At 37.2% G+C, this 16870-nt stretch overlaps 1 protein-coding gene across 1 annotated transcript in view; it reads left to right on the top strand.

Moving 5' to 3' along the window:
• The window catches only part of THBS2 (thrombospondin 2), a 49611-nt gene extending 33256 nt beyond the window's left edge, over window positions 1-16355 (top strand). The window contains 9 exon segments of the mRNA XM_020972068.2: window positions 2092-2251; window positions 5172-5290; window positions 5847-6081; window positions 8435-8662; window positions 10224-10460; window positions 10463-10494; window positions 10819-10916; window positions 13404-13543; window positions 14462-16355. Coding sequence (XP_020827727.1) covers window positions 2092-2251; window positions 5172-5290; window positions 5847-6081; window positions 8435-8662; window positions 10224-10460; window positions 10463-10494; window positions 10819-10916; window positions 13404-13543; window positions 14462-14469 — 1257 coding nt within the window. The 3' untranslated portion in view covers window positions 14470-16355.
• Window positions 16356-16870: the final 515 nt, after the last annotated feature.

The raw sequence follows: 16870 nt of genomic DNA on the forward strand, positions 1-16870 counted from the left end.
TTTGTCATAATATAGAAACTGTTTATTTTTAAAAATTATACAGTAATTACTTTGATGACTCTGCATTTTTACCTTAATTAAAAAAATCTTTCCAAATATCTCTCCATGCTCTCCCCTGAAATCCCATCTACTCTTGTGACTTCATTTGTCCTCCCCCGTCCATTTTTTTGTAGGGATAATTCCCAAGTTTCTATTTTCTACCCTTAGATTCTCAACAGAGTCCTGACCCCATGTGTCCAACTATCTGCTAAGTAGCACCCCATGGATACCCCACTGACATTTCAAATCAATAGACCCAAAACTAAACTCATCACCTCCTCCCTACATTCATGTCTCACCTTCCCCTGTAACTTCTCTAGTTGTGTTGGTGACACTACCTTTCTACCAATCACCCAGGCTTTTAACCATAACATTGTCTTAGGCTTTTCCCTAGACCTCATGCCTCACATCTATTCAGTTGTCTAGTACTATTGATTTTGGGTCTACAATATCTGCTATGACTGTTTCCTCTTTTCTGCACCCGTTAACATGGCAACCACCCTCACTCAGATTCTTGAATCTAATTGTCCAAATTACTTTCATAGCTTCCTGGACATCCTGTTTACACCCCTCTTTTTTTCTCTCTGTTCCACCCTGCATTCTCTGTTGGGAAATCTTTCTAATGTACCCATTTTATCTTGTCTTGATTAAACATAAATCTCAATGTGACACAATCTTTTTTATTTAGTTTGTAAGTTCCTTGAGTTCAGGACTGTCTTTTTTCCTTTTTTTATACTTAGCACAGGGCCTGGCACATAACGGGTGCTGGGTCTTTTTGTATTTTGTACCAGCGCACATGTTTTCAGTTTGTTATCCCTTATTTTTGCTGCATCCCACCTCCTTCTCCTGCCTTTTTTCCCCCTTAAATGGCCTTCCTTATACAACTTCTTATGCAAATAAGCCAAATGGGGTCACCTCTACATAGTCCTGCTCTGCTGCTTCATGGGGACATGGAGATGAATCTGAATTTTTTTTTTCTTTTTGGTGAGGCAATCGGGGTTAAGTGACTTGCCCAAGGTCACACAGCTAGTAGGTTTTAAGTGTCTGAGGCTGGATTTGAACTCAGGTCCTCCTGACTCCAAGGCCGGAGTTCTATCTACTGCACCACCTAGCTGCCCCTATGAATCTGGATTTTCAAAGGCTATGAAAGGACACAATCTTTGTCAGGTTTTACCATGTTAAAAAAAGCTTCAGAAACCATTTGGGGATTGATCAACCTAGCTAACTGCAAAGAGTAATCTAGTCATGAGGTGGCAAATTCTTCAGCCATAGTAACCCTCATAACAACAATCAATGTAATTCCCTAGGCGAAAATAGCTGTCATAGAAATCATGCCAAAGTTTCACATTTTTCGATTTAAATACTGCCTGTTAGAACCCTGCAGTGTGACATAGTGGGTAGAGAGCCAGTCTCACAGTCAGCAAAAACTTGGGTGATCCTGGGCAAGTCACTTAACTTCTCAGTTCACTAAGTACCTACCCATCTAAGACTATAAAGTGCAGACAAGGTCCTGACTTGTATCGGCAGAGAGAATGTCTTTATTTGGGAGCACCCTGTGCCAGTGGCATTACAAGTCCAGTTCCTCTCTGTCTAAACGTAAACTTCATTTTATATGATACCATAATTGACTCAATTGTGGCAAAGATAAATGAGTTAACACAGTATAATAGAGTTAAGAATTGTGTCCCTGAGTTTGACTTCAAGCATACCCATTATTAGACTGCACAAGAAGAACAATGAGATTTCTTAAATCATCGCTTTAACATGTCTTTGATGAGGTAACGCTCACTTCATTATTTTCATTTCTATTTTCTACCTGACAACAAATATGTTATAAAGAAAAATATGCAAAATAAAGGACTTTAATGCTCAACTGAGCAAAATATCAAATGAGATAATACTTGTAAAGCGCTAGGCACTTAGTGCCTGACACACAGTGGGGATCATACAAACGCTTGTTTTCTTTTCTTCTCTTCCCTTTCAATGCAAACACGCATGTCCAACTTTGCTCTGTTTTGTTTTCTCTTCAATTTTTTCCCTTTGGTTTTCTAGGACAATTGCCCTCTTCTCTTTAATCCCCGTCAATCTGATTATGACAAAGACGAGGTTGGAGATCGCTGCGATAACTGCCCGTATGTGCACAACCTGGCTCAGATTGACACTGACAATAATGGAGAGGGTGATGCTTGTTCTGTAGATATTGATGGAGATGGTAAGTTCTTTGTCTTTCTCGTTGCATTTCATGTATTAAAAAACGATAAAATGATCAACCTGATTAACCTTATAAAAACCCTACTCCAAGAACCCCTGGTTCTTATCTCCTTCCTTCCTTCTGTGGTGAATATCTTCAACCCTACTGAAACAGAAACGCAAAGTTGATGAAGTTTGCATACGCCCTCCCTAGTTTTCATTTTTTCACCTTCTATCCATTTTATAGTTTCTAGGGAACCAATACCCTCTTGCTCCAACCAAATCTGGCTTTAACAAGGAAAAGATCTGATAACAGTAACTTATGGTTTGTAGTTATATCTGTCCAAAACTACATACATTTCTTACATACGTGTGATGTGTGTACCTTGTAAAAGCATTTAAGCCATTATTAAGCAGACAGGACTGTTTTTCTTCTTTAGTAGGGGGCCTTCAGTGGCCCTGAAATTGTTCCACAGAAGCAGCTGCCTGCTCTATCTACCCAGTTACTATAAGGATTCACCATCAATAATATTAATGGACTTGTTTGGGGGCTTATCCATTCATGTGATATGTTCCACAAACTCACAGCTCTTCTTCAACCACTTTGCTTCCTATCTTACATCCTCTTTACTGTCTACTCTGTATGTGATCTTGCAATATTTATTGCATATTTGACATTCTAGCGATGAGGAGTGCATTACTTCTGGAAGCGCACAATTACACTTTGGGGGATGCCTTAACTACTAGAACCATTTTTCCTGATGTCAAGGGTGAACTTGCCTCTTTGCAATTTCTATTTCTTGCTCTTAATTCTGCCCTAGGGGACCAGAACAAGTCTAACACTTCTTCCATATGACAGCCCTTCAGATACTTGGGGACAGACATCATGGCCCCCTCCCCAAACCCCATGATCTTGTCTTGCTCAGGCTTACCATATCCAATTTCTTCAGCCAAAGCTTATCCATACTAACATGATGTCAAGGCCCTTCACCTTCCTGGTCACTCTCCTCAAGACACTCTCCTACATAGCAGTGTCCTTCCCAAAATCTGGGGCTCTGAACTGAACATCCCAGTCCACATCAGACAGGAGACAGAAAGACTGTTAGCTCCATGGTCTTGGACAGGATGTCTCTCATTCCTTGAATTTCACAGATAGTTTCTGAGATGGCTTATGAGTTAAAGATATCTATCAGTTGCATATAAGTGAGCTTCTCTCTACTCATATGTAAATTATTACTAGTATTCCTCTGCTTAATTAAGCGATTCCACTTGAAAACAGTTGAATACAGAATTGATACATGCAAAGTACTGTGGTATAACCAGAGGGAAAACATTTGCATTGTATACATTCACAGGATCTCAGGCCCATAGACTTAGAGCTATCAGGGTTCTTAGAAGTCATAGAATACAATCCCCTCACTTTGCAGATGAAGAAACTGAGGGACACAAAGATTAAATGACTTGCCCAGAATTGCAGTTGGTGAGTATCATATGTGGGATTTGAACACAGGTTTCTCAGACTCCTTATAGCTTACTACACTATATGCTATGCTATGCTGCCTTTCAAATTTTTGAAATTCTGGGAGGCACTGAGAGATCTATACATTGATATACTTATAAACATCTGAGTATGTTGACCTGGAAGACAATCTCTATTTATTGAGCGATCTCTACCAAACATATTCCAATCACAGCACATACTACTTTAACATACCCTCAACCAAACCATTCCCCCAAGCATCATCTAAATCACTCTGTCTGAACATGAATTTTCCATCTTTTGTATACGCAGTCTTTTTTTTTTTTTAATACACTCCACTCAGAAATCCAGGGTTCAGCTTTATAATATGTTTACTCTCTTGATTACAATCACCAGGAGAGCATTCCGGCAATCTTTTCTAGCCCAAGGGTAATCAATCCCCATGTACACCTTGGAGGCCTTTTCCACTCAGGCCCACGACTGCTGCCTCTTCAGTCTATCAGTGAGTTGAAGAAATATTATTACTGCCTTCAAGCATATGAAGAAACAGTCCCAGTGGAAGAAAGCTATCTGCACAGTCATAAAGCTAGTAAATGTCCAAGATATCACTTGAGCCTAGGATGCTATCCTAATACTATTTCCACTACAGCATGCTCATGGTAGCCTAGAAAGATTTTTTCCACTTCTGTGATTTCAAATGTTGTCTGAGTTCTGAAACTAGTTCCAAGCTCTCTTCAGCTACTCAGTCCCACATTTCCCAAGGATATTTCCAACTGTTTATATCAACAACATCTCAAATTCAGTATGGTTATGACAGAATTCCTCATCTTCCCCCTTAAATCCTTTTCCCATGGTCCTCTCCACTGTTGGCAACATTATGATCCTTTTTGTATGAAAAAAAAATTAGTGTTATCTTGGATGCCTTGCTGTCCTTTGGCTATTTTAGTCAATTGCCAATTCGTATTACTTATTTCTACACAATACAGCTTTTCCAGGAAAGTAACATCATTTATTAAATTTCCTGAAACAAAAGACTAGAAAGAAAATCTGGCAAAGCTTTGCCATTGGTATTTTCCCACTAGCAAATGTTAAAATAATGTAATATCCTGCAGAAGTCATGGAGTTTCAAGGAGATAATCAATTGGTCATACAAGTTGGAATCCCCAAAGGTGTGCCTTGTAAAGACACTTACTCAAAGACTATTCATTATGGTTTATTATTCAGAAATCCCCAAGAGTAGGCTCTATTTTTTTAAAATATGAAAATTCTAAGCAATTTCCAGAGAGAAATATAATTCATGCTACTTGATAAATCCAAATACTTGCACATATGATCATATACTAGGTCATTTTCTTATTGAAGACAAAAAAAACCCTACTGAAACTGATTCAAGGAATAGGAAAAAAATGCAGCTTTTCCCTAAATTCAATATGCTTCCACATCTTTCTTTGGTCATCTGCAGATGTTTTTAATGAAAGAGACAATTGTCCCTATGTCTACAATACTGACCAAAGGGACACTGATGGTGATGGAGTTGGAGATCACTGTGACAACTGCCCCTTGATGCACAATCCTGACCAGGTAAATAATAAGATTATATGAATGAATAGAGGAAGACTGAGTGATAGCTTAGCCTAATAAATATTTGGCAAATAAATGAATAAATAGACTAAAATGAATGATTTAAAAAAATATGTATATATCCATTATATAACAGATTATGCACAAATATGTTAATTTCATGAAATATGGTACAATCTTTTGCAGTGGTGTTCTTGGATGAAACTTTGTATGCTTGCACAAAGTACTATTGCAGGATTTTAATGGTCATGGACAAAATATAGTGGATTTCCTAGTCCTACATGCCATGACATACACGCACTCACTAAATTCCAACTTTGGACTCAGGTTCCAAATGATGCCTTTCCATAAAGCATTTGAGAATGTAAATGATTACTCTCACAGATGAAAATAATAAGAGACCTTAAACTCATGGTATTTACATTTTCATAGTGAAAAAAAGTCAGCTCTCCACAATGGGTCTTTGTTAAGGCCAATAATCTGAACTGCTCTCTTGATGTTTTCTTTTTTTCTTCCACTAAAATGGGGTTAATGATCTGTCACTTGATCTTGTTAGACTGATGTAGATAATGACCTTGTTGGTGACCAGTGTGATAACAATGAAGACATAGATGAAGATGGTCACCAGAACAACCAAGACAATTGTCCCTACATCTCCAATGCTAATCAGGCTGACCATGATAATGATGGCAAGGGGGATGCCTGTGACTCTGATGATGACAACGATGGCATTCCAGATGACAGGGACAATTGCCGGCTTGTTTTCAATCCTGACCAGGAGGACTCAGATGGTAAGTCTTCTTCAAATGAGGGCAATTCTGTTTTGTTTTTTTTTAATTTTTTGGTGTGTGTGCATGTCTGTGTGCGTGTGTGTGTGTGTGTGATTGTTCATTTATAAGCCAAGAAGTCTGTGTAGAAGTGTTCATGAAAAGCTTTCCAAAGGCAGATAGATATTAATATAATGAAATCATCCTAAAAATTATAGTGGAAAAACACAGTTGTTTTAGATATCATATGAAACTGGACACATAAAATGCTGTTTGCTTCTGCATGACCTGTCTGATACATTGCTGACATGTTGCTGTGTTTGCATTCTTCAACAGATGCTAAACATCAAATGTGTATGTATTTGGCAGTGGGGATAGGTAATGTCAGGGTTTTCATAATTTATAAAGGCTCTGGTGATCGTTGAGAAACAAGTCTCACTATTAGAAGTAGAAAAGGAGATGAACTATTGACCGGAGAAAGATACTTTTTTTTTTCTCTGAGACAGAGATAATGGGAATTGCTAAATTTCTTTTTTATTCTTAATGGGCAAAAAGTATAAATTATAAAAATAGCATAAAGTTCTAATCTCCCATGATGAAAATTATAATTTTAAAGGAGAAGTTAATTTGCATTAAGAAATTATGGGATCTCATAGAAACAAGGAGATTGGGAAAATTGTCTCAATGGCACATGTGACTATGGAAAGCTCTTGGCCATGGCTCTCATTATATAGTATCTAGATGAAGAAATACACAAATGCTTTGATCTGTGGCCCGTGTTAAATCAGGGGTCCCTTCTTTAAATCCCATGCCACTTAAGAGACACATTCTTTCAAGAGCTCATAGTTAGTAATTCCTGGTAACGCCAGCCAATACTCCTAGGAAAAGAGGTATCTCATAGGTAGACAGATTTGCTCAAATTCTGATTTTGGACACAAGGACTCTCCCTATTACTAGTGCAAAGGAATTTGGAGTGGGAGATCCTAGTATTATCATAAGCGTTAAGGCAAACAAGTTCAGGAGCTTACAGCTGTCCAAGATTTGGAGTTTGTCTTGGGATATTACCAAGTGAAATGGTCTTGGAAACTTGAACACAACTCTGGAGAATCTGGTCTCCTTTTCCCAGCAGCTGGATTGCCTCCTTGCATAACATTTAAAGGTCCTAGGATCATAGAATTATAGATTTAGAGCTGTAAGAGAACTTAGAGCTCATCTTGTCTAACCACCTCTTTTTTCATATATTAGGGAACTAAGGGCCAGATAGGTTAAATTACTTTCTTAAAGTCACGTAGGTAATAAATTCAGAGCTGGACTTCAAACTCTGTTCCTCTGATTCCTTATCCGGAACTGTTTTTATTTTAAATCAAGTAAAGACATTTCATTTTTTAAAAAAAATCCTCTCTACATTCTCAAATTTGTGGAATATGATCTGTGGCACGCTGATGCTTTGCAAATTTATGGAAAAATAAAACAAAAACTAAACACATAGAATTAAGACAGAACAATCTTCCTTGTGAGTAAATGAGTTCCTTCTCACTTAAAGTCTTCAGGCAAAGACTGAATGACCTATTGTAGATGGGATGTTTGTTCAGGCATAGGCCTCTGGGGTCCCATTTAACTCCACCAATGCTCTGATTCTCCAATATATTTGGCATAATCTCCTTACAGACAGAGAACTTCAGGAAAAATATGCTTGACCACCAAGACGCTACCTACTTGTGTCCAGAAATGCCATATTGATGGTATTATGGTATGAGTTCTATAGAGCTGAAGTCACTCATCCCATTGTCCCCAAATAGATGGGTTCCTTTACCCAAACTGTTCCTGATAAATTTGCTAAAAATTTTCAAGTAAATAAATCCTAAGTAAATCCAATTCCATAGTTTAATAATTCTGTCTGAAGCAGTAAGCAACAGAAGATTAGGGAAGAAATATTTTGCAAATGGAAAAAAATAGCATTGCTTAAGAGATTCACAACAGAGTAAAGAGTAGAATGCAAAAAACTCCTGTCACACAAACCATCGTTTCAATTTATTCTAAAGTAGAAATTCATTAGTGGTTTTGGGTTTTTTTCTCCCCAATATGTGCCATAAATTTCTGCTGCTTTATTTAGCACATCACCATTTTTAAGGTGGGGATATGTGTGAAAAGATGGAATGAAGTGGAGAGGAGGTAGGGACACTATGATGATTAACACAGTCAGGCTAATTGGTGTGGGAGTCCCAGGACAGGGACTCATAAAAGAATATAGACTTTAAGACTCTATGCAACTCAATTTCAATTTTCAGGACATGTTAATTTACTTTTATTAGACATAGACTGACCAAGCATTGCTATCCTTTTGCTAATCTAGGTTTCTTTCCTTTTTTTTGTACAGGTGATGGAAGGGGTGATATTTGTAAAGATGACTTTGACAATGACAACGTCCCTGATATTGATGATGTGTGTCCAGAAAACAATGCTATCAGTGAAACTGATTTCAGAAAGTTCCAAATGGTGCATTTAGACCCTAAGGGAACAACTCAGATAGATCCCAACTGGGTAATTCGTCACCAAGGCAAGGAGCTGGTGCAGACAGCCAATTCTGACCCGGGTATAGCTGTAGGTGAGTTTCCAAACAAAACATGACACCATTATAGCCTTTGAGTGGATAAGAACCACAGGAGATCTAGCCATTGCTTTGCAAATTATGTGGGTAGTGTTTGGTGTGATATTTTGAGTAATCTCACTGACCAGTGCCATTTAAAATCTTGCTCGCCAGAACATCACCACACCAGGACACGAGCTGTTAATGGTTAGTATCAAGCATGATGTCTTGTATTCTGAAGCATGGTCTTTGGAGTGATCCAGTATAGTACATGCAAAGGGGAGGGCTTACAAGAAAAGCAAGGCATTTACTAATATTCTTAATAGAAGAATAGGTATAGCTCTTTTTTCTTCTTTCTAGAAGGAAATAGGGAGAAAAAAGGGACAATAATGGCTATTCTTTCCTTTGAGATTTGTTGAATTGTTAAATGTACCAAAGTTTCTCCCGACTTAAAGTAGAGGTTGACATTTTTATAGAAATGAAAGCAGCATAGGGTGATTTATATATCCATGATGTATCATGGAGTTTTACATGTTTCTGGATCATTCTAACCCTCCCAAGGGGAGCTAAAAACCTAAATGGCCAAGTTAAGGTTGTCCCTTGAAAATTGGTGAGCAGTGCTAGGGAAGCCAGGATAAAATTGTAAATAGACAGACTTCGTTTAGATAAAATAAGCTTTCAGCAGCGCATACTACTCCAGAAGCATCCTGGAGAGCACAGGAGAGGATAATATGGAATATCATTTCCTGAAGACATCCCTTAAAAACAATATAGAAGCTGATCTCTCTAAAATGGCCCAGATGTCACTTTGTCCTTACATATGGGTACAAGAACCAACGTGGTATAACGGGATAAGTTGCCTATATGGTTAGGGGACCTGGGTCTGCATCCCAGCTTTCATATTCATTTGCTATGCAATCATCAGCAAGTTACTTAACCTCCTGAGCTCAGTTTCTCTCTCTGTAAAAAAGGACTTATTATACATTGCTTACCTTATACAGTTCTTAGGAGAAAAGTGCTTTGTGACTTCTGAAGTACTTTTTAACATGAGTTGTTGTCATCATAGACAAAATTGACCTTTGTATATTTTTTATCCTTTCTCAGCCTCATGATGTTCAACAAAAACAGAGATAAAAACAAAGAAAAACACCAGGAAGCCAAAAACCAGAGTTAAAATCAAGGGCATATGTAGCCTTCCCTGAATTGTCTTGACCTGGAAGGAATCTTCTCTAGCTTTCCAATTCCATAGTACATTGCTTGTGTCTCTATTATAGTTCTTATCATGTGTATGGTTGTTTGCATCCTTATCTTGTCTCTCCGGTGTGCTATAAACCCCTCGAGATCAGGGGCCATACCTTGTTAGTTATCAAATCCTTTTTTAGTACTTAACAGCATCAATCAGGCAATAACCATTTATTAAATGCCTAATAATGGGGGTAAAATAGTACCTACCGCCCAAGAGGACAAAGGACCATAGTAATGTTTTAGTAATTGTTGGACTAATAAATGAAATTAAGGGATCATTCATCTTCATTTGAAATTCTTGCTCCCTGACCACGTGTTTCTCATTTGAATCCAGGTTTTGACGAGTTTGGCTCTGTTGACTTCAGTGGCACATTTTATGTCAACACTGATCGTGATGATGATTATGCCGGGTTTGTGTTTGGCTATCAATCAAGCAGTCGGTTTTATGTTGTAATGTGGAAGCAGGTCACCCAGACTTATTGGGAAAACCAGCCCACCAGGGCTTATGGCTACTCAGGTGTATCGCTCAAAGTGGTGAATTCCACCACTGGGACAGGAGAACATCTCAGGAATGCCTGTGGCACACAGGAAACACAGAAGGACAAGTAAGGAAATTGAAGTCTACGAGGTGTAAGCATTAGTAGGGAGAGCTGGGCACCTGCTTTCTCCTTCAGCTTCTCGGAGTTCCCATTTCTTTTAGAAGCTCCCATTCTGTTCTTGGGACAACTCTTTATTCTACTTATCTTCTAGATGTTAAGCTACACATCTTTAAGAAACTGCATACTACTTTAAAAAGACCAATTAATAAGAGTGACTTTGTATGACTTCCTGTCTCTTTTTAGATGTGCTATTTCTCATGGAAAATGCTAAATAATAGGTATTATATTCACTTGCAACTCTATTCAATGGTATTTTTAAAAAATTTCTAGGTACGTACATTATGGCATGACCCCAAGAATATAGGCTGGAAAGATTATACTGCCTACAGGTGGCATCTAACTCACAGACCCAAGACAGGTTATATAAGGTAAGGCAGGCCACAGTTCTTGCAGTTTCTTTTCTATTTCCTAAGTATAACTTACCTTTTTGTAGTTTTCTTTTTCTCAAAAATAAAAGAGGTAAATTTAAAGATTGATGGATAAATCCACTAATTAATCCTATTTGCCAATTCTTCTCTAGAATCTTAGATTCAAAATATCATTTCTTTTAATCTTCCACCTCTCTATGGTGCCTAGTTTAGTTTAAAGAAATGTCTCTGAAATGTGTGTGTGTGTGTGTGTGTGTGTCCATTGGGTTGGGGGGAGAATGGCAGCACTAACAGTAACTGAAATAGAAAAAAAAAAGTATGTCAAGCAAACTGCAGCTATTCAAACAGTACCAAGTGATCCAATTTGTGAGTAATATACAATTATAGTTAATATAGAAAAGGAAGTCTAAAGGTAACACCAACTTTACCTATGAAATATGAAGATTTGCTTCATTGAAAGAAGATGATTTACTTTCTAACAAAATGTTTACATTTAAACAAAAGTTTTTGAAATCAATTTCCACTAAAAGTTAGGGTGGAGACCAAAGAAGGAAAAAGGGCAAAATGAATAGCATAGTCAGTGATCAGTCAATAATTATCTAAAAATAACAATAATCATAGCTTTTGTATAGTGTTTCAAAGTTTGGAAATATGTGCTATTCTATCTGATTCTCACAACAACTCTACAAAATAGATACTATTATTATTCTCATTTTATAGATGAGGAAACCAAGGCAGAATGAGGTTTAGTGACTTTCCAGGATCATATAGTTAAAAAGAGGCAAATTATTAAATTGTAAAGCACTTAGTACATTTGCTAGGTTTCTATCTAGAATTTAGATTCTTTATATATTCAAATGGAATTTAGGACATTTTATCTTAATAATTCAGAACTTATTAAAGATAATGGACCAATGTGCATGTTTTTCCCTGGTAGGTTAATTTCAACGAACAGAAAAGATTTTTCTTAATTGGAAAAAAAACCTCAATTAATAAAAAGAAACACTTTACCCTGCTTCTCTGTTAATACTTTCCAATCATTAAATGGATGCATAACTTTTGTATACAATTTGCTTTTTTAAAGATGGACAATAGGTTAACTTTTTCGTCTCATTAGCCAAATCCCTGTGCATTGAAATACCAGCCAGAACGCTGCAGTCAGGTTCCTTGGAACACAGATATTTTTCTAACATACTTGGTTATGGTAAAATAAATTAAAAAGAAAAAAGATGATGGGAAATTTGTGACTCATTGGAATCCACTAGTTTGTTTGTTTTTTGATAGCCAAATGCTTCACAGATCTGTATCTGTGCGTCCAATAAATGACATATGATTATTGGCCAAGCAGGAATGGGTAATAGTTTAGGGACACGCAACATTGGTTAGGATGGATAGAAAGCTAAAGCATTTATTAAGCATTTACTACATAGGCACTGTATATAGGCCTACTATAATAAGCACTGTCCCAAGTGCTAGGGATACCAATAAAAGCAAGAAAGAGCATCCCAGAACTCAATGAGCTTATGTTCTAACACAGAAACTAAAAGACTAGGGATTGGGTGGATTATCTTGAAGGGATGGTTTGGAAATGGCAGGGAAGTAATGTAGAGATTTGGTTCCAAGGAAAGATAAAGCAAAAGATGAGTTATCAGAGCCCAGCATTGTAAGGGAAGAGCCCAAATTTCCAATGAGAAGGGGATAAGGAATATGACTGGATGGCAGGCAGTTTATGAAGATGTCTGGGAAGTGGCATGGAGGCTCAGTTCCAGGTCAGATGGTGTGATAACTCTCAAAGGTGATGGTTTAACATTCCTGGACCCAAGACTAAGGATGAAATAAACTTATCACATATTTAGAGTTATTAAAGATGTAATAAAAAGGACACAAGATTCAGATACCAGGATTCAGATCTCATTCTGATACATACTAGCTGTATGACCCGTGGGCAGGTCTCATTACTTCCTGAGCCTCTATTTCCTCATCTGTAAATTGAGATGATAATAGCTATAGTGAGGCAGTGTACCGTAGTGGATAGAGAGCTAGTCTAATATTTATGTCCTATTTCTGATATATACTGGCTATATAACCCTGGTCACTTAGCCTTTTGATGTCCCAGACACCTTTGTAAGTCTATTAACAGGTGCAGAACTGGTGCTGGCCTGAATTGGTAAAGGGAACTTCCTCACCAAATGTTCTCAATAGCAATGAAATCATAGATACTGTTGAAAAATAAAATATGACCGAGTAATTGAGGATCAAATGAAATACCGTGCATAAAACGCTCTGTTGAATCTAAAGTGAGGTGAATATCAATTACAATCACTGTAAGCTGCCCCCGATATCAAATGAGATAAGATGTGTAAAGTGCTTTGCATGCATAACTCAAAGCACTCTAGAAATGTACTGTACAAACACTAGCTATTATTAATACATTTGTGCACATTCTCTAGAAAGCTAATTGCACTTTTATTGTTTCTTTTCCAACAGAGTTTTAGTACATGAAGGGAAGCAGGTTATGGCAGATTCAGGAGCAATCTATGATCAAACCTATGCTGGGGGACGGTTAGGTCTTTTTGTCTTCTCTCAAGAAATGGTCTTTTTCTCAGACCTCAAATATGAATGCCGAGGTAAGTTTTGGTGAACTTTCCTTTGGAAGCAGTTGGCTCTCCCAGAGGAACAACTTTAAGTTGCAAAGCAGTGCCAATTTGCATTGATAGTTAGAGTTTCCTCCTTGGAGTATACTATGTTAATGAAATCACAGGTGAAGTAAAAAAAAATATGAGTATACATAAAGTCCTCCATGTTGTCTAATGGACATCTGGGGATCTATGCTACATAATGAGCTGTGACTAAGTCACTATACGACGTCCAGACCATCTACAAACCCATGATGAGTTAAAAAAGAAGTGCCTTTTCTCCATGTAATATATGTATTGTGAATTAAAACCTTGGAGAGAGGAATCTTATAGACAGAAGGTGATGGCCTTTTAACATCTAGTCACAGTGAATTATGACCTCAAATGCTATAGCTAGAACAGATTTCAAGAGTCAAAGTCCCTGTTCAAACACATAAGAACTTTTTAGAGAGGAGATGAGACACCTGAGGGTCAGAGAATTGAAGATGATTGAGGTCGGAGTTAGTTAGAGGTAGAGGGAGAAGAGCTAGACTCCTTGACTTCTCTCTCTCCTTGTGCTCACTCTCTTTCCTTTACATCAAGCTGTCTCTCAAAATAGCTTCAAGCATTTTCCCCATAAACATGTGTATGTCTATTCTGTGCGAGTAATTGTGCTACTGCAGTATAACCTTTCACACAATTTGAACTTAAGAAATTGCAAGTCACTTAACTTTCCTGGGGCTTATAAAATGAACCAATTGAATTACTGAAGGTCCTCCCAGCTCTCAGTCTATGACCTTATGTTCTTACAATCAAGTCTTCCTCTCTCTTACAGATAAGGCAATGTGTCCCAGAGGGGCAAAGTCAATTGCCTAAAGGTAGCTAATGTTACTCTCCTAGTATTCATTTTACCTCTTTTTCTCCCTGCAGATGTCTGAGTGAGGGATGCTGCCTTTCCAGCAAAGTACTGTATGTGCTGTGTTTAACTTAGACACTTCAATTCATCACGGTACTTCCAGCTCCTCTCTCTGTGTCTCCTTCTTCTTCAGTTCCTTGGACCTTTCCTCTGAGCAGCCTTTCACCTCTCCATTCCCAGGAGTTGCTCAGCCAATTTTATGCCCAAGTGCCTTCTGAGAAGTAATAGCAAAAGGATCCTAACACAAGTGGCCAATGTGCCATAGAAGCAAAATATGATAGTTAGACGCTTTCAGCAGAGTGAAAACATTGAGTACGACTATGCATTTCACTGTTTTTGTTTGTTTGTTTTACAAGGATGACGTTTACATGTAAAGTGTAATTACTTAATATATTTATGTATATGTAGCTGAAGAGGATCCTGAATATAAGCCATGTCTTAAATTAAGCAGGAAAATGAGTGCTAAATCACTTCTCAATCCAGGAATGGCCTACATGAATACATTAGCCAAGAGTGAATAGGAGTTAAATCAAGTGTAGTGCTGTAATAGTAAATAAATAGTTGAGGGGGGTGGAGGTATAAGGGTCACAGAAACCAGCATAACATGTCCTCCAACTTATTGGGGGTGTTTTTGGGGAGAAAAACCCACAAATAACCAAAACAACCCACACATTCAAAGGGCAGCTTTCCACATCAAGACCAGGAAATAGCTTGCAGAGGAGATCTAGCAATAAGGCCTCATTTGTGACAGTGTGAAAGGCTAGGTTCTATAGGATGTGAGAAGAGCCCACACAGTAAAAATAAAATCAGTGTGTGAGATAACAAAGCAGAGTGCCCCAACTGGAGCCTCACACTATTGTAATCTTTCTTCTTTTGTTTGCCATTCCCCAATTTCTTGTGGGTTGTTGTTGTTGTTTTTCCCCTCCGATCCATTTTCCAGATCTCTGCTGCTGAAAAATGTAAAAACAAAAGATAAAAAAAAAAACCAAACCAAATGCACTTTGACATGTGAATCCTGATCTGGGCTTTGCAAATGATGACAATGTTACTGTTACCTAGCTTGGTAACACATTAAATTAAGGTTCCAGTTATAAATGTTTATTAATATTTATTAGACGATTATCAGATGCAGCTACATTCTCTAATAACTTATTTTAAGCATGTCATATGTTGCCTCTGTAGTACATTTTTTTGAGAAATATAAGTATAATGACTATATGGCATTGTGTACATACTGCTAAAACAATGTATGTGCCTGTCAAAATACATGGCTTGATAGTATTCATTTGTCATATAGAATGCTATAGATTATCATAGGATGAAAAAAATCATAACGAAGAGTTTATAAATGGAACCTTAATATATATAGTTACCCCCAATTTTAATTCAGTATTTCATATTATTATCTGCCTGCTGTACGTAGGATGTTTTCTTGATTGAATATTGAAGGGAAACCAGCATTTAGTCTAACCAGATCCACCAGTTAATCAGTTATTCATTAATATAAAAATGTTCAATATCTTTTTTTCCCCTTTTCATTAAGTTGCATGTAGTTTCTGCACAGGAAATACTTGCTAATCAAGCTTCACATATGGACTTTTCTAAAGGAAAAACTTTCTCTTACCTGGCCCTGGACAAATTCTCTCTGTCCCTGTCTTTTTCTTTCCAATGGAAATTTATTCCTATAGCAATAAGAAATAATCCACAGCTTTTGACATTGTTGCACATTTTATTGCCTTTTCATATCAGCAACTTTTAAAAAAACGCTTCTGGTGATTACTTTTATTGTTGTTTTGGATTTGTAATGTTTTCAGTCTTTCTCAGTTCATGCTTCTGGTTTTTGGAACTGTATCCCCAATTCCAAGTAAGGGTGGGGGAGACTTCATTAAATGTCACAGTTGTCATGGCCGTGTAGGATTTTGGTTATTGGGAGTTGTTTGATTGAAACAGTACATCAGTGTGAGACAATGATGTTAATATTTAGACTGTACCATATTTTCCTTTGTAAATTATTTATGATGTTTTTCTTTAAAAAAAAAAATCCTTCTTGTCCAGATTGATGAAACTGCTTTGTTTTGCCAAAGAATGTAAATAATTATTTATTTGTTTACATGGACAAAATTTTACCATTGAAGTCCTTCATTTAGCTAGAGACTCATTTTTATACTTTAAAGATTAATAATGAGAAATAAATTGTAAAAAGGTTTTATATAAAAGCTTCTCTCTTCACCTTTTTTTTATAAATTGAAAGGACTCCTGTTTTGGGAGAGTAGAAAGAGGAAAAAAGAATCAAACAGAAAAGAACTTTTTTAACTCTGTTACCTAAATATGCCTGTTGCTCGGTTACAGGCTGCCTCAAATATATTCCTCAGAGGGCAAACTATAGGTTTTCTGGTCCCTTATGGAGACACTCTTCTTCTGCA

This window comes from Phascolarctos cinereus, unplaced genomic scaffold, assembly GCF_003287225.1.
Source record: "Phascolarctos cinereus isolate Bilbo 61053 unplaced genomic scaffold, phaCin_HiC Scaffold_5;HRSCAF=322, whole genome shotgun sequence".
NCBI classification, from domain to species: Eukaryota; Metazoa; Chordata; class Mammalia; order Diprotodontia; family Phascolarctidae; genus Phascolarctos; species Phascolarctos cinereus.